This window comes from Tursiops truncatus, chromosome 3, assembly GCF_011762595.2.
Source record: "Tursiops truncatus isolate mTurTru1 chromosome 3, mTurTru1.mat.Y, whole genome shotgun sequence".
NCBI lineage: Eukaryota > Metazoa > Chordata > Mammalia > Artiodactyla > Delphinidae > Tursiops > Tursiops truncatus.
This window is the reverse complement of record NC_047036.1, coordinates 53,189,324-53,208,937: the sequence shown is the minus strand read 5'-3', so window position 1 is coordinate 53,208,937 and position 19,614 is coordinate 53,189,324. Positions and strand designations below refer to the sequence as shown.

The following is a 19,614-nucleotide window of genomic DNA, read 5'->3' as shown; positions in this document are numbered from 1 at the left end:
TATTTATTTGTGGCTGCATTGGGTCTTTGTTACTGTGTGCAGGCTTCTCATTGCGGTGGCTTCTCTTGTTGCGGAGCACGGGCTCTAGGCGCATGGGCTTCAGTAATTGTGGCACGTGGGCTCAGTAGCTGTGGCTCACGGGCTCTAGAGTGCAGGCTCAGTAGTTGTGGCGCACGTGCTTAGCTGTTATGCAGAGTATGGGATCTTCCCGGACCAGAGCTCGAACCCGTGTCCCCTGAATTGGCAGGCAGATTCTTAACCACTGTACCACCAGGGAAGTGCCTCTCTCTATATTTCTAATGAAAATGAAAGCAATTTATGTTACCTAAACCTCTACAACTTCTGGGGAAGGCAGAACAATGTCATTACCTCCAGTTTACCACCACCAAGGAATAAAACATTAAGTAACTCCACAATCAGATGGATTGTAAACCAGCTTCATCACAGTGATTAGCAAATTACAAAATATGTTTCCTTGCTCCAGACAAAATCTACTACACTATGATGCTCATTTTCATCCTTTTAACTCGATATTAAAAAATTAACTCGATAATTTTGCTCTCAAACACCTATTAGATAATATGGAAAGCAAGTGTGTGTCATCCTATTTCCCAGTCTGAAATTCAACATTACAGGGGATGTCTACTGGGGGGTAAATTATCACGTTATAAGTAAGATCAGAAAAGATTAATAAGTCTGACCTTTATCCCGTCACCCAAGAATAATTTTTAAAATAGGACAATCTCTCCCCTCTGTTGGACTGAATATACAAAATGATAAAACGTGGGACTCCCTAAATGGCATTACTTCCTAAAGGCTCAGAAATGCACGCCAAATGGTGGGGAATGGAGACCCATGGAATTTCCATGTTTCTTGAATGAAAAATCAACTTGAAAATGGAAGAGAAAGATGACTGATGTCAAATAAAAATAGGCCAATTTGAGTTCGCAGAGCAAACACAGGGTTCTATTTACTTGAATAAAAGTTCAGAAAGATGATCACTCATGTCCTAATCTAAATTAATGCTTTTTGAAGAGTGTGGAGGGAGTTCCATCTGGAAATTCCTGCAAAATGAACCAGAGGTCTCCTGTGATAATCTTCTGTTACGGTTTATGGTTTATTTGTCGAAAATTAACATGCCTAGGGGTTTGTGTATTTTTTTTTTTATAGCATAGAAACCAGATTCATCTGTCCTCCAGTCAGCCACTTAATTATTAGATTCTCTTCATTTTTATAAATCTGGCAGGATTAAAAGACTGATTTCAGTCACGTTTAAATGTGGGCTATAATGACATTTGCATTTTCTTTCTACTAAAAGTAATTAAAGGCATTCCCTTTTTAAGAGAAATGTATTTTAAAGACTATGGTATGTTCTCTTTTTTTAAAATCAGTTTTTATAAGAGTTCCCTTTTCACTTAGAATGGTACCACCACAGTGAATTAATACTCATTGGGCAAACAAACACAGGCTTTGTGAGACCAGCTAATTGTCACATTTTCTTTATGGTGCTTAAAATGAGCACTGCAAGTATCAAAGTTGGAATTGGGGAAAATTGGGGTGTCGGTCTCAGGAAGTTCGTTGGAGATCACGTCTTAATTACTCTTGTGTCCTCCCTATGGTGGAGGCCTGGTACACACAGGCATTTACCATATGGTGGGGAATGTGTGATTTTACAAGAGAATCTTAATTATCAGGAATTCTGAAAACGCTGCAAGCACATCCTTTTCTCTGGATTTAGTTATATAAAATGCATTGAACGCTGACAAAAGACAGTGAAGACGTTGCAGGTTTTGCTCGTGAGTAACATGTGTTAAATCTATTTTTTTAACCTACCTATGTGTCTTAATTAAATGCTACTTTAATTCATTTCAAGGTATGATTAGGTCTCTGAAGAAAATTTAACAAATATCTAGGACAGGGACTTCCCTGGTGGCGCAGTGGTTAAGAATCCACCTGCCAGTGCAGGAGACATGGGTTCGATCCCTGGCCAGGAAGATCCCACATGCCGCGGAGCAACTAAGCCTGTGCGCCACAACTACTGAGCCTGCGCTCTAGAGCCCAAGAGCCACAACTACTGAGCCCACGTGCCACAACTACTGAAGCCTGCGCGCCTAAAGCCTGTGCTCCACAACAAGAGAAGCCACCACAATGAGAAGCCCGCGCACCGCAATGAAGAGTAGCCCCCGCTCGCCACAACTAGAGAAAAGCCCGCGCGCAGCAATGAAGACCCAACGCAGGCAAAAAAAAAAAAAAAATATATATATATATATATATGTATATATATATATATACATATATATATATATATATACACACACACACATATATATATATATAAACAGACCATAAAATGAATTCATTCTGAATATGCAGAAACCTAGCTAAAGGGACAATTTTGTTTTCCGTGTGTTTTTCCTGGGTGGAAGAAGGCAGGGTATATACATGTTGAGAGGGATGACGGAACCCAGGAAGGTGAAGATTTGAATGTGACAGGGTGAAGTACACTAATTCCACACACACAACACAGAAGAGGTGGCTGTGTAGACTCCTCTGACTGGGAGAAATCACAGTAGAAGATCCAGAACTGAAAAGGTTTGATAATAGATCATATGCCCACTGTCCTCTGAGCAACAATACTTTCTCATGACTCACTGACCCAGATATGAGACATATAACTTTGATATCTGGTGTCCAATTCTAACTCAGATAGGAAGAGCAAACATAAAACATCCTCATGGCTTTACCTCAGGGAGATCACTAAATTGCTGGCTTGGTGCCCTCAAGGAAAGGCATCTTAGAGTTTATACCTTGTGATCCCAAGTAAGGTCATTTTTATTAAGGGGGGAAAAAAAGGTATTTCAACAACAACAAAAGCAATTGCACCAAGACATATAGGTGAATCAAGTTCTTATAATATAAGCTCAGATAATTCAGTAAAAATCTGTTGATCATCAAAAGCATGTATGAGACACTGCACTGGGGATGGGAGAAAAGGTGGAAATGGTTTTCTCCTGCCCTCAGTGAGAGCCCACCATCTAGGAAGGACCAAGAGAGGTACATATAGCCTTAAAGGGTAGTGGAGGGAGTGGGGTGGGGGGATGGGATTCTCCACATAACACTTCATTATTCTACTCACAAGAAATCCTTACCTCCGTGCAAATGAAAAATGGGCAGAGGCACTGGGGGAGAAGTTTCTTGGACTATCTTGAGGGCTATTTCCTGTAGAGAGAAAGAAGAAAAAAACTTGACATCATGACTTTGTTTTTGTATCTTTATCTACATCCCAAACATTCTTCTCTTTAGTAGTAAGTGTCTGCATACTTTTGTAAAATGTCCATCTCCTCAAAAAATGTTTTACTTTTACTTGGAGCAGAGACAGGCGGTCAGCTTGAGCTCCGGCACAGCTTTCCAAATGTGTAAAATATGAATAAACAAACCTACATCACCAACCAGCAGTTTTCCATATATTTAACCACCTAATTATTTCAGTCCTACAGAATAATGAATATGCAAATGTCCTGGTTCCTACTCTTCCAGATGTTAACGTTTCCAACAGCAGGATGGATGGAGAAGTATATGCTTCAATTGGGAGGGTGAGGCTTTCTATTTTAAGGAGGCAGTCTTGATATTTTTATTTACAGAAACCGAAATAAAATTCTGAGTTCTCAAAAATGAATCCTCATATTTCAAAGTACATATTTTAAAGGGAGAAATGTCAGAACAAGTCATAAAATACTGGGGAGAACCCAACAGTTCAGACCAATTCCTCAAATGATCCGGCTCTATCTCAGCATGGCCTAGTGGCCCAGCAGGACTAACCCTTATCTGTATTTCCTTCAATAGTCTCTCTGCTCCTAAGCAGCTGGGTGGTGACTGGCCAGGCAGCCTTTAAAAGCCACACGCAGAGGCTGGCAGAGGGTGTCTTCCCCAAGTCCTCTGGAGGCAGGTGGAGCACGGGTTGCTTACTGTAAGGCGGCAGCTCCTGGGGGACTTGCTACTTTCCCCATCAGAACATGTAACCTGCTACTGATCACTGAGAAAGCTTGGCAGGCAGCAGGTGAGGGGAGGTTCAGGGCACTCCAGACCACCCTGCTTCCCTCTGCATGTTTAATTAGGTTGAGAATTTCCTGAGGACCGGATGGGACTGTAGCTGGTGTAAATAAGGAGGTTAGGAAAGGCGGCAAACTAATCCTGTATGTTCTTGAAACACAGAAAATGAATCAAGAAGACATGTTTAATCCTTAACAACAAGCCAGTTGCCACATTACTGATTTCTTACCGGAAGTGACAATTGTAATTAGGGGTAAGGAATACAAGGCGGCACCTTCAAGTCAGTACCTAGCTATAAAGGTAAACAATTTATTACCTGTGTGCAAAAAGAATAGATTAATGCATTAAAGTGGATAATTTCAGTGTTACCTTGAGGACTTCTGGACTGGCTACACCTCTACCGAAATTTTTCAATTAAAGTTGCAGATTTTATAGTGATGGCATCAACAGATGCCATTAAGTCTCTGACAGACAGCACAATTAAAGCCATTTAACTGGGAAGCACTGAAAAGCCCATTTCTTTACCGATAGAGAATCAAGAAGCATTTTCCCCCTGCAGCAATGAAATTTATCATGCCTTTGCATCTGTTGTTCCTTGGGCCCCTGGAGAAATGGATTCTGCATTTGCCATCCAGCAATCCAGGACTCTTTTTGTCCATTTATCTACACAGCTAAATTAAGTTCTTTGAACTTTTCCCAACAGCCTTCATTCCCCCTGCCCCCCCTCCCCAATTTAGTTTGTGCATCACTCTTCATATTCCTTAAAAGGTCTTGATTTCAAGATGGCTAGAAATCTTGTTTCTAAAGGGAAACAAATCAAATGCCAGAAATCTCCATGTCGATTTTGTTTTTATTTGGGAAAAAAACGTTGGCTTTGCTCACACCCCACACAGAGCAAACTACCAGTAAATTATGAGGAGAAACAAAACAATTGATTGAAGCCAAGGCATTCTGAGAACAATCCCTGCTACCCTATTCACTAAGAATAAATAATAAGGCCAGTGAAACTTGGCAGCAAATTCTTAGCCCTGTGTTCTTTGTAAAGAGAACACTATATCTGGAGATTATATGAGATCAACCAGAACAACTAGAGAGAGCTTATTAAATGTTTTTTAAGACTCTGAAGGAGGGAGAGACAAGGAATTATCTTAGAAACCTTTTCACTTTTAGAGATTTTAAGGAGTGGTCCCCCAGGAAGCTATGTAACATCTTATAATACATGGCGGACCATCACTTTGAGGATGAATGGGCAGAGATGGAGATACAGAGGTAGGTTAATTTAACTCTGCTCTTTAAACAAACAAACAAACAAAAAACCCAGGGCTACCATTAACCATTTCTCATCTTCGGGTTTTGTCTTCCTATTCCATGCTGCCTTTTCAGGCACTTCCACTGACAATGTTCCTCAACTCCAAGCTATAGAGCCGTTCCTATTATCTTACTAACCACAGATCTTTCTTCTTGTTTCATGTCTGACTGAAGAGCTAGTTGAAATGCAAATACACGCCCCTGCATTATCACAAAGGCCCTTAAGTGCAACGGGATATTGGAGAAAATGAAGGTGGCATGAACTAGACTGATAATTCCTTAAGGACGAGACACTATAGCTTAATTTGAGGTCAGTTCAGCAAGCTGGAGATAAACAGAAGGAATGGAAGGACTTCAGGAAGGGCACAGAATCAACCCAAACACAGCGGGGCAATGCAGTGGAGACAGGCTCTCTATAAGCAGGGAATTCAGACTGGTAAAGCCAATGGGTTGTGAACTACATGTATTGGTACTGCCTAGTGGAAGGCCTTAAGAGATGTTTGGATGCAAGAGAGATGCTAAGAGATTTTAAGCTGGCATTGAGTATGCCGAGTGGTCAGATGTGCTGCTGAGGAGAAGCAGCTAGATTAGGACATGGAAAGCCAATGGAAAGGATATTCTGGTGAGCAAACCAAGGGTAATTGGTGATGGATTAGAAATAAGCCATGAAAAAGATTACAGACTAAAAGTGACTGAGGCTTCCAGTGTGAGTAGACTGTCGCATTAACAGGGAACTTTTAGAGAGAAGTGGGGCGGTAGTAATAGTAGAGGAAAAGGGTAGATGAGTATTCTAGACATTTTTGTCATTTGTTACAGAAAATTCCTCTATTTTCCTGAGGGAGAGATTAGAAGATTAGCAGATTAAATACGCAGAAGTCAATCTTCGAGGTCTTTGTTCTTATTTGAAATAAAAATTGATTTCTATGTTGTCTCTTAAGTCTTAGGGGTACTATTTTATTTTATTTTTTTTTTGTGGTACGCGGGCCTCTCACTGTTGTGGCCTCTCCCGTTGCGGAGCACAGGCTCTGGACGCGCAGGCTCAGCAGCCATGGCTCACGGGCCCAGCCGCTCCGCGGCACGTGGGATCCTCCCGGACCGGGGCACGAACCCGTGTCCCCTGCATCGGCAGGCAGACCCTCAACCACTGCGCCACCAGGGAAGCCCAGGGGTACTATTTTGTTATACAAAACAACACTAATTTAGAACAGATTGAATTATAAAACACACCTTATATAGTCTTAACTTAGAGATGAGGATGAGACTGTTGTGGACACGCACAGCACTTCCCCAGGACAAGAAAGTAAGCTGGATTGAAACCAGAGTCCTATACTTGACCTTCACTGCTCACAGCACGGCTCTCTGAATTCATCCACCCATCTGCAAAGCAATACCTGAGAGACTCTCAAACGAAAACTGGTGCCAGTTAATTCTCTGCCCATATGTGCGACACTTGCTTATAACACAAATCCAGCTGTTCCCAGGGACGTGCTGCCTCTTGGATGTTTGAGTGCCATGACACTTTATAGACTACTGTTTCTGACCTGGTAAAGGAAACCTTAGTAGTGGTCAGGCGTTGAATAGGTAATTAACTCCAGGATCCCCAGGGGCAACTAGCGTTGCTAATACACAGGCAGTACATCAAAACAGTACTTTACCTAACGGAGCTACACAGGGTGCCTCATTTTAGAGGCAGTTATTGTTAAGAAAGTGATTTCCAGATTAATTAAATTGTTTGATTGCTTTGTAATTAGGTTGGAGAAGTCCTGTGTCTTTACCACAGAGAAACAAGCTGCAAATCTTTTTAGAAGGCATATGCTATACCCACTATAGATTATTAATGTGCTTTTAATAGCTGTCTGTTCACGAAATGATAGTTTCTGGTTGCCCTGATTTTCTATCAGGACTTGAGGGATCCAAGAATTAATGATAATTGCCATTTGAAGCTCCTGGTAGATCAAAAGAGTAAGCCCTCACTTGAATCCTCGTTGTTATTACTTGGTGATCGGCTCAAATTCGTTGTGACTTTTTTACACCATAACAACCAGCGCTGTGTTTCTTAATCGTTCTGCAGGAGATTCTCAGCGACGAATTGACACTGCTGAAAAACCTTAAGTCGAAACTTCACAGGACCAAACCTAGGACCCCCTCACAAGATGTTATGGCAGCAGATAAAGGGGACAATGGAACAAGTTATGCAGGGACCTCAAGCTGAGTGGACTTTGAAAAATAACAGTTCAGTTTCACGTGAGAACTTTAAGTCTATGCTACCAGATCCAGCGGACGCCAGAGAAGAGTTAGAAATCCTCCGTTCACTTAGCTGTCTCAGAAACTGGCTCCTCTCCAGATATAACTGCAGAATATTAATTAAACCTGGACAGCTGTTTAGACTCTAAGTGGACAGAGAGAAACCTTGATTAGCCTTCGGTGGCATTCTCTCAGGGTAAGCTGTGAAGTGTTCACAGCAGGCCAATAAATAGATTTTTATGCCTGGGTTTTCAAGTAAAGAGAATTATGCACAATAAATCAAGCCTTTCTTAAAATCTGGCCTCTCTGAACCTCTTTTGGTTTTCCCATCCCTGCCACATTGATCCTTCTTACCCAATACCACTACTCACTGTCATCTGATTAATTCATTCAACAAATATTTATCAATATATAAATGGTGTGATTTGATTTGCATTTTAGAAAGAGCCCTCTAGCTCTTCTGTGGCCAATGGGCTCTAAGCAGGCACAAATGCAGGAAGCAGGGGGGATCAGTAAGGAGGCTACCAGCATAGACAAGGTATGAGATGATGGTGGTTTGGACAGGATGGGAGTAGAGCTCAGGTATGTTCTGGTTGTAGAGACAACAGGATTTACTGAAAAACTGGACTGAGTGGAAGTATGGGGGAAAGAACAAAGTATTGCCATTTGCAACATGGACAGACCTGGAGGGTATTATGCTGAGTGAAGTAATAAGTCAGACAAATACTATATGATACTTTGTAGAATCCACATAGAAGTGGTAATACAAATGAATCTATATACGAAACAAAACAGACTCACAGATATACAAGACAAACTTATGGTTACCAAAGGGGAGAGGTAGGGGAGGCGGGACAAATTTGGTGTATGCGATGAACAGATACAAACTACTATATGTAAAATAGATAAGTAACAAAGGATTTACTGTATAACAGAGAATTATACCCAGTATCTTGTAATAACCTATAATGGAATATAATCTGTAAAAACAAACAAGCAAACAAACAAAAAAACCAAAGCACTATGCCGTATGCCTGAAACACAATCTTGTAAATCAACTATACTTAATTAAAAAAATGCAAAAAGCCCCTGAAAACCTGGGTGGGATTTATGCTCTTTTATTTACGAAGGCACCACCTCAAATAATTTTAAATATATTAAAATGTACTTATGTTCCATATTATATGCAATCACATGTAACAATGTTACACTTCTTAGATGTAGCATTTATATTACTCAATTAAACACTGAAAGTTCTATTATAGTTTTTTATTGTACTTGAGAGCAAATAACATTTTTCCAGCTCACATTATTCAATACCTAACAGATTTAATAGCCCTGATCTGTTTGATATAGCCAAACTAGAAAACAGTGCTAGTTAGAAGTTTGCAGAGGAGGAAAATTCTATAGGCTGACTAGTGAAGTTTGAGGAATGATAACTTCAATCATTCTATATCATGTCACCATAGGTAAAACAGAATGAAGTGTAATGACAGGTATACTGTATTTCATTTCTCTCTTCTTCTCACTAACATAATTCTAAATGCTGGTGAGGGATACATTTTGGTTATACGTGTAGACACACAAAAAGCGTATTTTGAATTCTCAGTGCCTAAGCTAGTCCCTGTAACACAGTAAACTAGAAATGTATTTTTTTCTAATTCATCAATTATGTATTAAGTTCTTTTTATATACAGAGCTTTGAGTTACCTGCTAGAATAGATTAAATAGGTAAACAAGACCCAAAGAGCTAAAAATCTACTGATAGAAGATCTGTACATTACCAACTCTAGACTTATCTTGTGAAACCAATTCTGGATCCTTATTCATGTGAAAAAGAAATTTTCTTAGATCAAAGCCCTTAAATGTGTCAAAATTACTCACTAAAAACAAACTCTCAATGATGATACCACACAGAGAATGTACTATGTCACAACAGACACTTACAAAATGGACACACCGTGCTTTCTAAGGAATGACTGATGAGCTTATAGGGTGGAAAACATGTAGGGAGTGAGAGAGATACCCAATAACAGGTCAGTTTCTATGTCCTAAGACTCTCACAGATACCTATTGCCTCCATTTCATGAAGCCATTCCTCTGAAATTTGTGCAGTGTATTTGAAATGCTGTGTCATTGACACGAATCTCTTGGAGATGTGTTATAATGGGTTCTCGGGGATGTTTTAGCTTTTCATTGACCCCTCCTTATTACTCTGAATTGATGTCATATCTCAAGGTGATCCCAAGTAAAGACTGGTGAATGTCAAGAGTGATGAAGAAAGTTGAGTTTTAGTTGTATGTTTTCCTCCCATCTACAGTCATTCATCTTCCCGGCAGTAGAGAAGAGATTACTTTTAGCCTTTGTTTAAAGTTACTGAGAAGCGTCTGTAAGGTCAAGGTAGGGGAGGTAAGAACATAGCTACTGTAACAGATATTCCTAAGTTTCATGCAGTTTTATGAAATATGATGCATTCTATTCATCTTAGATAATTAGTCTCTGAATGTGGATAAAAGACTGAGTTAAAGAATGTAATCTAAGGTGTGCATATTTTTTTTTTCTATCTTACATGAAGGGATTTCAATTCTTTAACATAATTAGATACAAAGAATTTCCATCTTTACCTGGAAGAGGGGTGGACAATATCAGGAAATTGGTTGCTCTCAGACTGTTTGCTTCAGTTGCTGAGTAATTTCTAGTCAAAGAGGCAATATTTAAATGAAATGCTGCACATCCGTATAACTTGCTAAAAGTAATCTGAATGTATTCTCTATTATAAATCTCCTCCTTTCAGCTCCCCTTAAAAATATAAATACTAAATTTAAGGTGGTCCTACTTAACAAAATGGTAAATGTTCCTTTGGCTTTTGATACAAAGGCATTCATTCCATCGGAAAGAAGCAAAATACGTGTTACGTATTTTTTTTAACAGTTAATTATGTTCGGTTTCTAACTCCAGAAATATCTTGAGAGTTAAAAGAATTGAAGACATTCAGTTCTATTGTTTCATAATAAAATAATATGTAATGTGCCAAGTATCTAATAAATCAGAATGCTGACTTTCAGTTCCCATAAACCATTCTATACAAGATCTTAGAAATTCCCTGGCACCGAGACTCTCCTCTAATATTTTTCTCCCACTCTCCTCTTCCATACCCTTACATCAATAAACAGTTCTCAATATGAGGTGCACAGGTGGATTACCTGGGAAGCTTTAAAAATGCTGATGCCAGGCCCTAGCCTACCCCTTTTAAATGAAGTGACTCTAGTCAGCTGCCAGGGCTGAGAACTACGGCCTTAGAATTTCCTTGTACTCCGTATATCATGCCCAAGACTTCATTAGCCATTTAGAGTTCGCAATCAGGAAGTCTTGGATTTTTTACACTCCCCCCCTTTCCTTCTATAATTCAACTTCCCCGCCTTCTTGTCTCAGCTATACTAATTCAATGTCCCTTTTATACATTTACTTCACTCTGACCTCCAAGTAGTCTCAAAACAAGACTAAGGCTGGAAATTTCTTCTCCATCAACCGAAACAAATACTATCCCACTCTGTCAACACTCCAGAAATCCCACCTGCCTGCAGGTGTCCTCTTAGGTTAATCAAGTAAGTTAATTACACTTCTTCTACCCGAGTCCTATTGCTATTCTCCTCTAAACTCAATTATTTCCACAATTTCTCCTTTCCTCTAAAATAGGAAAATCCCCCAAGCTAAGCTGTGTATCATTCCTATGTTCCTGGGTTAAGATTAAAAGTCTCTGTATAAGGAAATCATAGGGAAGAAAACACTCATAAACTATAACCCTGTTTATACTTTTACTGTCAACTTTAATCATTTGATTGCCCCAAGCTGAAACACCAGCTATCGTTATAATCAGTATTTAACAGTATATGAATGAGATATTTGCCTTAAAACTGTACATCTCACTCTTTCATTTTTTAAATAAGCAGACGCCTAATATTTGGCCCAGGTAATATCAGAACATGTAAAATTATTAGAAACGTTAAAATCAAGGCATGGGGGGCTCAATTCAACCAGTGATTATCAGAAGCAAAACTAAAATCATTCTAATTATCCTAATCATTCCTCCTTGCAGAAAGCATGATCTGCCCTTATCCATGATAGGGATGTGTCCATTCAGGGCCTTATTCTATTTACGGTCTATACATGTATCCATATTTTTAGCACACAATCCTAAGTAACTGATGGGTGGGGTGAGGGGAGCTTGTTTCAAACCACATGCAACCCTGAGATTCTGGATACACAAATATCAACCTTCAGAGAATCACTACCCTAAGGAGCCACAGATATTAATTATAACATGTTGAACCCTTCCGGTATGTTGGGGTGTATTGAGGCAAGGAAACAAGTTGTAATTACTCTCTTAAAAAGCACAACAGGGTCCTCAAGGTCCTCTGAATGAAAAATTAGCAGGTACATAATTTGGCATATTAAATCATTTAATAAATATTTATTTATCTTACTAAATATAAGACCTGATACTATAAAACTACTAGAAGGAAACAGAGAAAAGACTTCTTGGGCTTCCCTGATGGTACAGTGGTTAAGAATCCACCTGCCAATGCAGGGGACACGCATTCAAGCCCTAGTTGGGGAAGATCCCACATGCCACAGAGCAACTAAGCTCATGCGTCACAACTACTGAAGCCTGTGCACCTAGAGACCCTGCTCCGTAACAAGAGAAGCCACTGCAAGGAGGAGCCCAGGCACCGCAACGAAGAGACGCTCACGCACCCCGACGAAGAGCAGCCTCCGCTTGCCGCAACTAGAGAAAGCCCGCGCTCAGCAAAGAAGACCCAATGCAGCCAAAAATAAATAAATAAAATAAATAAATTTATATATATAAAAAAACTTTAAAAAAACCTACTTGACATTGGTTTTGGAAACAATTTTTTGGATATGACAGCAAAAGGGCAAACAACAAAAGCAAAAATAAACAAATGGGACTACATCAAACTAAAAAGCTTCTATGCAGCAAAAGAAACAATCAGGGCTTCCCTGGTGGTGCAGTGGTTAAGAATCCGCCTGCCAATGCAGGAGACACAGGTTCGATCCCTGGTCCGGGAAGATCCCACATGTCGTGGAGCAACTAAGCCCGTGCGCCACAACTACTCATCTGCGCTCTAGAACCCGTGAGCCACAACTAACTGAGCCCATGTGCCACAACTACTGAAGCCTGTGCCCCTAGAGCTTGTGTTCCGCAACAAGAGAAGCCACTGCAATGAGAAGCCCACACACCGCAAAGAAGCATAGCCCCCGCTCGCCACAACTAGAGAAAGTCCCCGCACAGCAACGAAGACCCAACACAGCCAAAAATAAATAAAAACAAATTTTTTAAAAAAAGAAACAATCAGTGAAATGAAAACGCAACCTACTGAACAAGAGAAAATATACGCAAACCATGTCTCTGACAAGGGACTGATATCCAAAAAAATAATACAATTCAACAGCAAAAAAACAAACAATCTGATTAAAAATGGGCAAATAACTCGAATAGACACTTTCTCAGAGAAGATATACAAATGGCCAACGGGTACATGAAAAAGTGCTCACCATCACTAGGCATCAGGGAAATGCAAATCAAAACCACAATAAGATTTCACATCACAACTGTCAGAATGGCTATTATCAAAAAAACAAGAGATAACAAACAGTGAAGATATGGAGAAAAGAGAACTCCGGTTCACTGTTGTTGGCAATGTAAACTGGTGCAGACACTATAGAGTCTCCTCCAAAAATTAACAATGGAACTACCATATTGTCCAGCAATTCCACTTCTGCACGTTTATCTAAAGAAAATGGCATCACTATCTCAAAAAGACATCTGCACTCACACGTTCACTGCAACGTTATTTACAACAGCCAAGACATGGTAATCACCTAAGTAAGTGTCCCTTGACAGATGAAAGGCTACACACACACACACACACACACACACACACACACACATACACACAGTGGATTGTTATTTGTTCGTTAAAAAAAGGAGATCTTGCCTATTGTGACAACATGGATGGACCTTAATGGCATTATGCTAAGTGAAATAAGACAGAGAAAGACAAATACTGTATGTTCTCACTTATATGTGGAGTCTAAAAAACTCAAACTCAGAAACAGAGAGTAGAAATCTGGTTGCCACTTACTTGGGGTGGGAGAAATGGGGAGATTGTTAAAGGGTACAAATTTCTAGTTATAAGATGAATAAGTTCTGGGGATTTAACGTATAGCATGGCGACTATAATTAACAGTACTGTATTATTTATTAAAAGTTGTTAAGAGAGTCAATGTTTAATGTTAACACCATACACACAAAAATCGTAATTATGTGAGGGGATGTAGAAGTTAACTAACCTTATTGTGGTAATGATTTCATAACACATACATGTATCAAGTCAACACGTCATATTCCTTAAACATATGTTATATGTCATTAATATCTCAGTAAAGCTTGGGGGAGAGTCGATATATGCTGGGTACCTTGCTAGGCCTATTAAGTCAAAGCTAATTGATATGGGGGGGCTTCCTTCAAGTGATGTTGGCAGTGATGCTGGATGAAATGGAATACTGTCATTCTGGAGACTGTTTAAGCTAGAGCTCTGTATCCTGAGAACATTCAAAGGGTCAAAAATAAACAATCACTTTGGGTGTCAGGTCAGTGTGAATGTAACGCAGACCAGTGCTTAGCAGTTGGACAGGAAAACCCTGCCATATTTCCCTCCTTTTTGGCTACAATATGGCAGACCCTTGGTAGCCTCTGGAGGAAGTTAGATGAATCACACCATCTCTGACAATGCTCTCACCCACCAGGCAGGAAAGAAAGATCCAACAGAACATAATGGGATACTGCACTCATGGTGATATGTGTACATAAAGTGAGGAAGCCACAAATTCAGAAGACAGAAGAATGGATGGCTGCAGAGAGGCAACCTTTCATCTGAACCCTGAAGGAAGGTGGTAACTGAAAGGAAAGGAGCCTTCTGAAGCAGAGGAAACTGAACAAACAAAGGGACAGAGTCTCAAACGTGAACAACACAATTTTACATGTCTTAATTTTATTACAAAAGCAATTATATACATTGTAAAAAAAAATTCAAATAGTTCAAGGAGGTATAAAATAAAGACTGAAAATCTCTCCTAGCCTCTGACTCTCATTCATTGATTCATTCAAACACTTAATATGAACTCATTATGGGCCAGGCACCACAACAAGCTATGGGCCACATGCTGCCTCCCCAGCCCCAGCTCTACTCTTCAGATGTATGAATTAATCTAGAAATACACATAGATATATAAGTATATATTAGGTATATTTAAAAATTCCCCAAATAATACCATGATATATATATATATATACTTATACATACACACACACTTATATATACAGTTGACCCTTGAGCAACACAGATTTGAAGTGTGTGGGTCCACATATATGCAGATTTTTTCAATAGTAAATCCTACGGTACCACATGTGTTCAGTAGTTGACTGAATGTGCGGATATGGACTGCGAATACAGAGGAACTGTGAATCAGAGGAACCTCAGGTAGAGAGGGACGACTCTTATACTGAGATTTTCAACTGCGCAGAGGGCGGGTACCTGTAACCCCTGTCAACTATTTATATCCTGTCAACTATTTATATATATAATCTATAATTGCTGTTTTTTGTTAATAATCTAGCTACAACTTTCTATATCAGTTCATCTAAATAAATCTCTGTCATCTTTAGAATCAAATAAAATTCCAATATGTCTTGTACCATAATTTACTCAGTCTTCTATTAATAGATAGACTGATTTCAGTGCTTTGATTATCCAATGAATATCTTCTGAATATTTAAGTGATTATATCCAAGAGCTAAATTCCTGGAAGCAGAACTACTGGCCCCAAAAGTGAGTTCAGAAATCTCTTGCATTCCTATACACTAAGGATGAAAAATCTGAAAGAGAAATTAAGGAAACACTCCTATTTACCACTGCCACAAAAAGAATAAAATACCTAGGAATAAAACTACCTAAGGAAACAAAACACCTGTATGTAGAAAACTATAAGACGCTGATGAAGGAAGGAAATTAAAGAAGATACAAACAGATGGAGAGATATACCAAGTTCTTGGATTGGAAGAATCAACACTGTGAAAATGACTATACAACCCAAAGCAATCTACAGATTCAATGCAATCCCCATCAAACTACCAACAGCATTTTCACAGAACTAGAACAAAAAATTTCACAATTTGTATGGAAACACAAAAGACCCCGAATAGCCAAAGCAATCTTTTTTTTTTTTTAACATCTTTATTGGAGTATAATTGCTTTACAATGGTATGTTAGTTTCAGCTTCACAACAAAATGAATCAGTTATATATATACATATATTCCCATATCTCTTCCCGCTTGCATCTCCCTCCCTCCCACCCTCCCTATCCCACCCCTCCAGGCGGTCACAAAGCACCGAGCTGATCTCCCTGTGCTATGTGGCTGCTTCCCACTAGCTAACTACCTTACTTTTGGTAGTGTATATATGTCCATGCCTCTTTATCGCTTTGTCACCATTTACCCTTCCCCCTCCCCATAGGCTCAAGTCCATTCTCTAGTAAGTCTGTGTCTTTATTCCTGTTTCACCCCTAGGTTTTTCATGACATTTTTTTTTTAATTCCATATATATGTGTTAGCATACGGTATTTGTCTCTCTCTTTCTGACTTACTTCACTCTGTATGACAGACTCTAGGTCTATCCACCTCATTACAAATAGCTCAATTTCGTCTCTTTTTATGGCTGAGTAATATTCCATTGTATATATGTGCCACATCTTCTTTATCCATTCATCCGATGATGGACACTTAGGTTGTTTCCATCTCTGGGCTATTGTAAATAGAGCTGCAATGAACATTTTGGTACATGACTCTTTTTGAATTATGGTTTTCTCAGGGTATATGCCCAGTAGTGGGATTGAGAAAGAAAAACAGAGCTGGAGGAATCAGGCTCCCAGACTTCAGACTATACTACAAAGCTACAGTAATCAAGACAGTATGGTACTGGCACAAAAACAGAAAGATAGATCAATGGAACAGGATAGAAAGCCCAGAGATAAGCCCACGCAAATATGGTCACCTTATCTTTGATAAAAGAGGCCGGAATGTACAGTGGAGAAAGGACTGCCTCTTCAATAAGTGGCGCAGGGAAAACTGGACAGCTACATGTAAAAGAATGAAATTAGAACACTCCCTAACACCATACACAAAAATAAACTCAAAATGGATTAAAGATCTAAATGTAAGGGCAGACACTATAAAACTCTTAGAGGAAAACATAGGCAGAACACTCTATGACATAAATCACAGCAAGATCCTTTTTGACCCACCTCCTAAAGAGATGGAAATAAAAACAAAAATAAACAAATGGGACCTAATGAAACTTCAAAGCTTTGGCACAGCAAAGGTAACCATAAACAAGACAAAAAGACAACCCTCAGAATGGGAGAAAATATTTGCAAATGAAGCCACTGACAAAGGATTAATTTCCAAAATATACAAGCCGCTCATGTAGCTCAATATCAAAAAAACAAACAACCCAATCCAAAAATGGGCAGAAGAACTAAACAGACATTTCTCCAAAGAAGATAGACAGATAGCCAACAAACACATGGAAGAATGCTCAACATCACTAATCATTAGAGAAATGCAAATCAAAACTACAATGAGGTATCACCTCACACCGGTCAGAATGGCCATCATCAAAAAATCTACCAAAAAAAAAAAAATCTACAAACAATAAATGCTGGAGAGGGTGTGGAGAAAAGGGAATCCTCTTGCACTGTTGGTGGGAATGTAAACTGATACAGCCACTATGGAGAACAGTATGGAGGTTCCTTAAAAAACTACAAATAGAACTACCATATGACCCAGCAATCCCACTACTGGGCATATACCCTGAGAAAACCATAATTCAAAAAGAGTCATGTACCATAATGTTCATTGCAGCCCTATTTACAATAGCCAGGACATGGAAGCAACCTAAGTGTCCATCAACAGATGAATGGATAAAGATGATGTGGCACATATATAGAATGGAATATTACTCAGCCATAAAAAGAAATGAAATTGAGTTGTTTGTAGTGAGGTGGATGGACCTAGAGTCTGTCATACAGAGTGAAGTAAGTCAGAAAGAGAAAAACAAATACCATATGCTAACACACATATATGGAATCTAAAAATAAATAAAAAAAAATAAAAATGGTTATGAAGAAGCTAGGGGCAGGACAGGAATAAAGACGCAGATGTAGAGAATGGACTTGAGGACATAGGGAGGGGGAAGGGTAAGCTAGGACGAAGTGAGAGAGTGGCATGGACTAATAATATATACTACCAAATGTAAAATAGATAGCTAGTGGGAAGCAGCCACATAGCACAGGGAGATCAGCTCAGTGCTTTGTGACCACCTAGAGGGGTGGGATAGGGAGGGTGGGAGGGAGACGCAAAAGGGAGAAGATATGGAGATATATGTATGTGTATAGCTGATTCACTTTGTTATAAAGCAGAAACTAACATACCATTGTAAAGCAATTATACTCCAATAAAGATGTTTAAGAAAAAAAAAGGGGAGTTCACTTTTCACTTTGGTGCATATAACTAAATTGCTCTCCAAAGACACTGCCCTAATTTACACTGTTACTAGTGGCATATGGAACACCATCTCCCCTCAGTCTTGCCAACACAGAATTTTTTCATATTTGGTGGTATCATATTGTTTTTTTTAAATCATATTGTTTTGATATGCATTTCTTTAGGATGAGTGAAATTGAGCCTCTTTTAAAATATTAACTGACCATTTATTCTTTTTTGTACTAACCACCTGCTTCATACTTTACTCCTCTGAATTAGGTTAGTCTTTTTTTGAAATTAATTTGTTTTTTGTTTTTTTGTACAATGAGGCAATTCTGTCAATACACTGAAGATGTTTCTACCATTAGTGCTTATCTTTTTTTTTTTTGCGGTACACGGGCCTCTCACTGCTGTGGCCTCTCCCGTTGCAGAGCACAGGCTCCGGACGTGCAGGCTCAGCGGCCATGGTTCACGGGCCCAGCCGCTCTGCGGCATGTGGGGTCTTCCTGGACCGAGGCACGAACCCGTGTCCCCTGCATCGGCAGGCGGACTCTCAACCACTGCACCACCAGGGAAGCCTTATGCTTATCTTTTAATGTTGCTTACGGTAACTCATCTGCAGAGAACATTTTATGTAATCAAATTTATCAACTATTTTCCTTTATGGCTTACAAGGTTTTGTACCTTGTTTGGAAAGACCTTCCTGACTCCCAAATTATTTTCTAAATGCAACCATATTTTCTTCTAGTAGTTTTATGGGTTTTTTAAAATTCAAGTATTTTTCTGTATCTACATGGGATTTATATAGTTTAAGGAGTAAGATATAGCAGTCCAGTTTACCTCTTTTCCAAATGGCTAATCAACTGATTCAAGACCATTTATTGGCTTAATAATCTACATTTTCCCCGATGATTTAAGTAAAGCATATATATATATTTTTTCTTAGATGTTGGAGGTAGGAGTTTATTAATTAATTAATTTATTTTTGCTGTGTTGGGTCTTTGTTTCTGTGTGAGGGCTTTCTCCAGTTGTGGCAAGCGGGGGCCACTCTTCATCGTGGTGTGCGGACCTCTCACCATCGCGGCCTCTCTGTTGTGGAGCACAGGCTCCAGACGCGCAGGCTCAGTAGTTGTGGCTCACAGGCCTAGTTGCTCCGCAGCATGTGGGATCCTCCCAGACCAGGGCTCGAACCCGTGTCCCCTGCATTAGCAGGCAGACTCTCAACCACTTCACCACCAGGGAAGCCCAGTAAGGCATATTTAAGGAATGCCAAGTAACATGATGCCATAGAGGGGGAGCTGTAGGAAGTTAGGACAGAGCAGTAAATGATGGGGAGCAAAGAGAATGGATGAGAATCAAACTAGAGAAATCTGAAGACCAGTTGGAAATA

General features: G+C 39.5%; 1 protein-coding gene across 6 annotated transcripts in view; it reads right to left on the bottom strand.

Moving 5' to 3' along the window:
* The window catches only part of MAST4 (microtubule associated serine/threonine kinase family member 4), a 568,618-nt gene that overhangs the window by 71,111 nt on the left and 477,893 nt on the right, over positions 1-19,614 (bottom strand). For all 6 annotated transcript variants that reach the window (XM_073802173.1, XM_073802174.1, XM_073802175.1 and 3 more), the window contains one exon: positions 3,150-3,219. In XM_073802173.1, the coding sequence (XP_073658274.1) occupies positions 3,150-3,219 (70 nt within the window). The remainder of the gene's footprint in view (positions 1-3,149; positions 3,220-19,614) is intronic.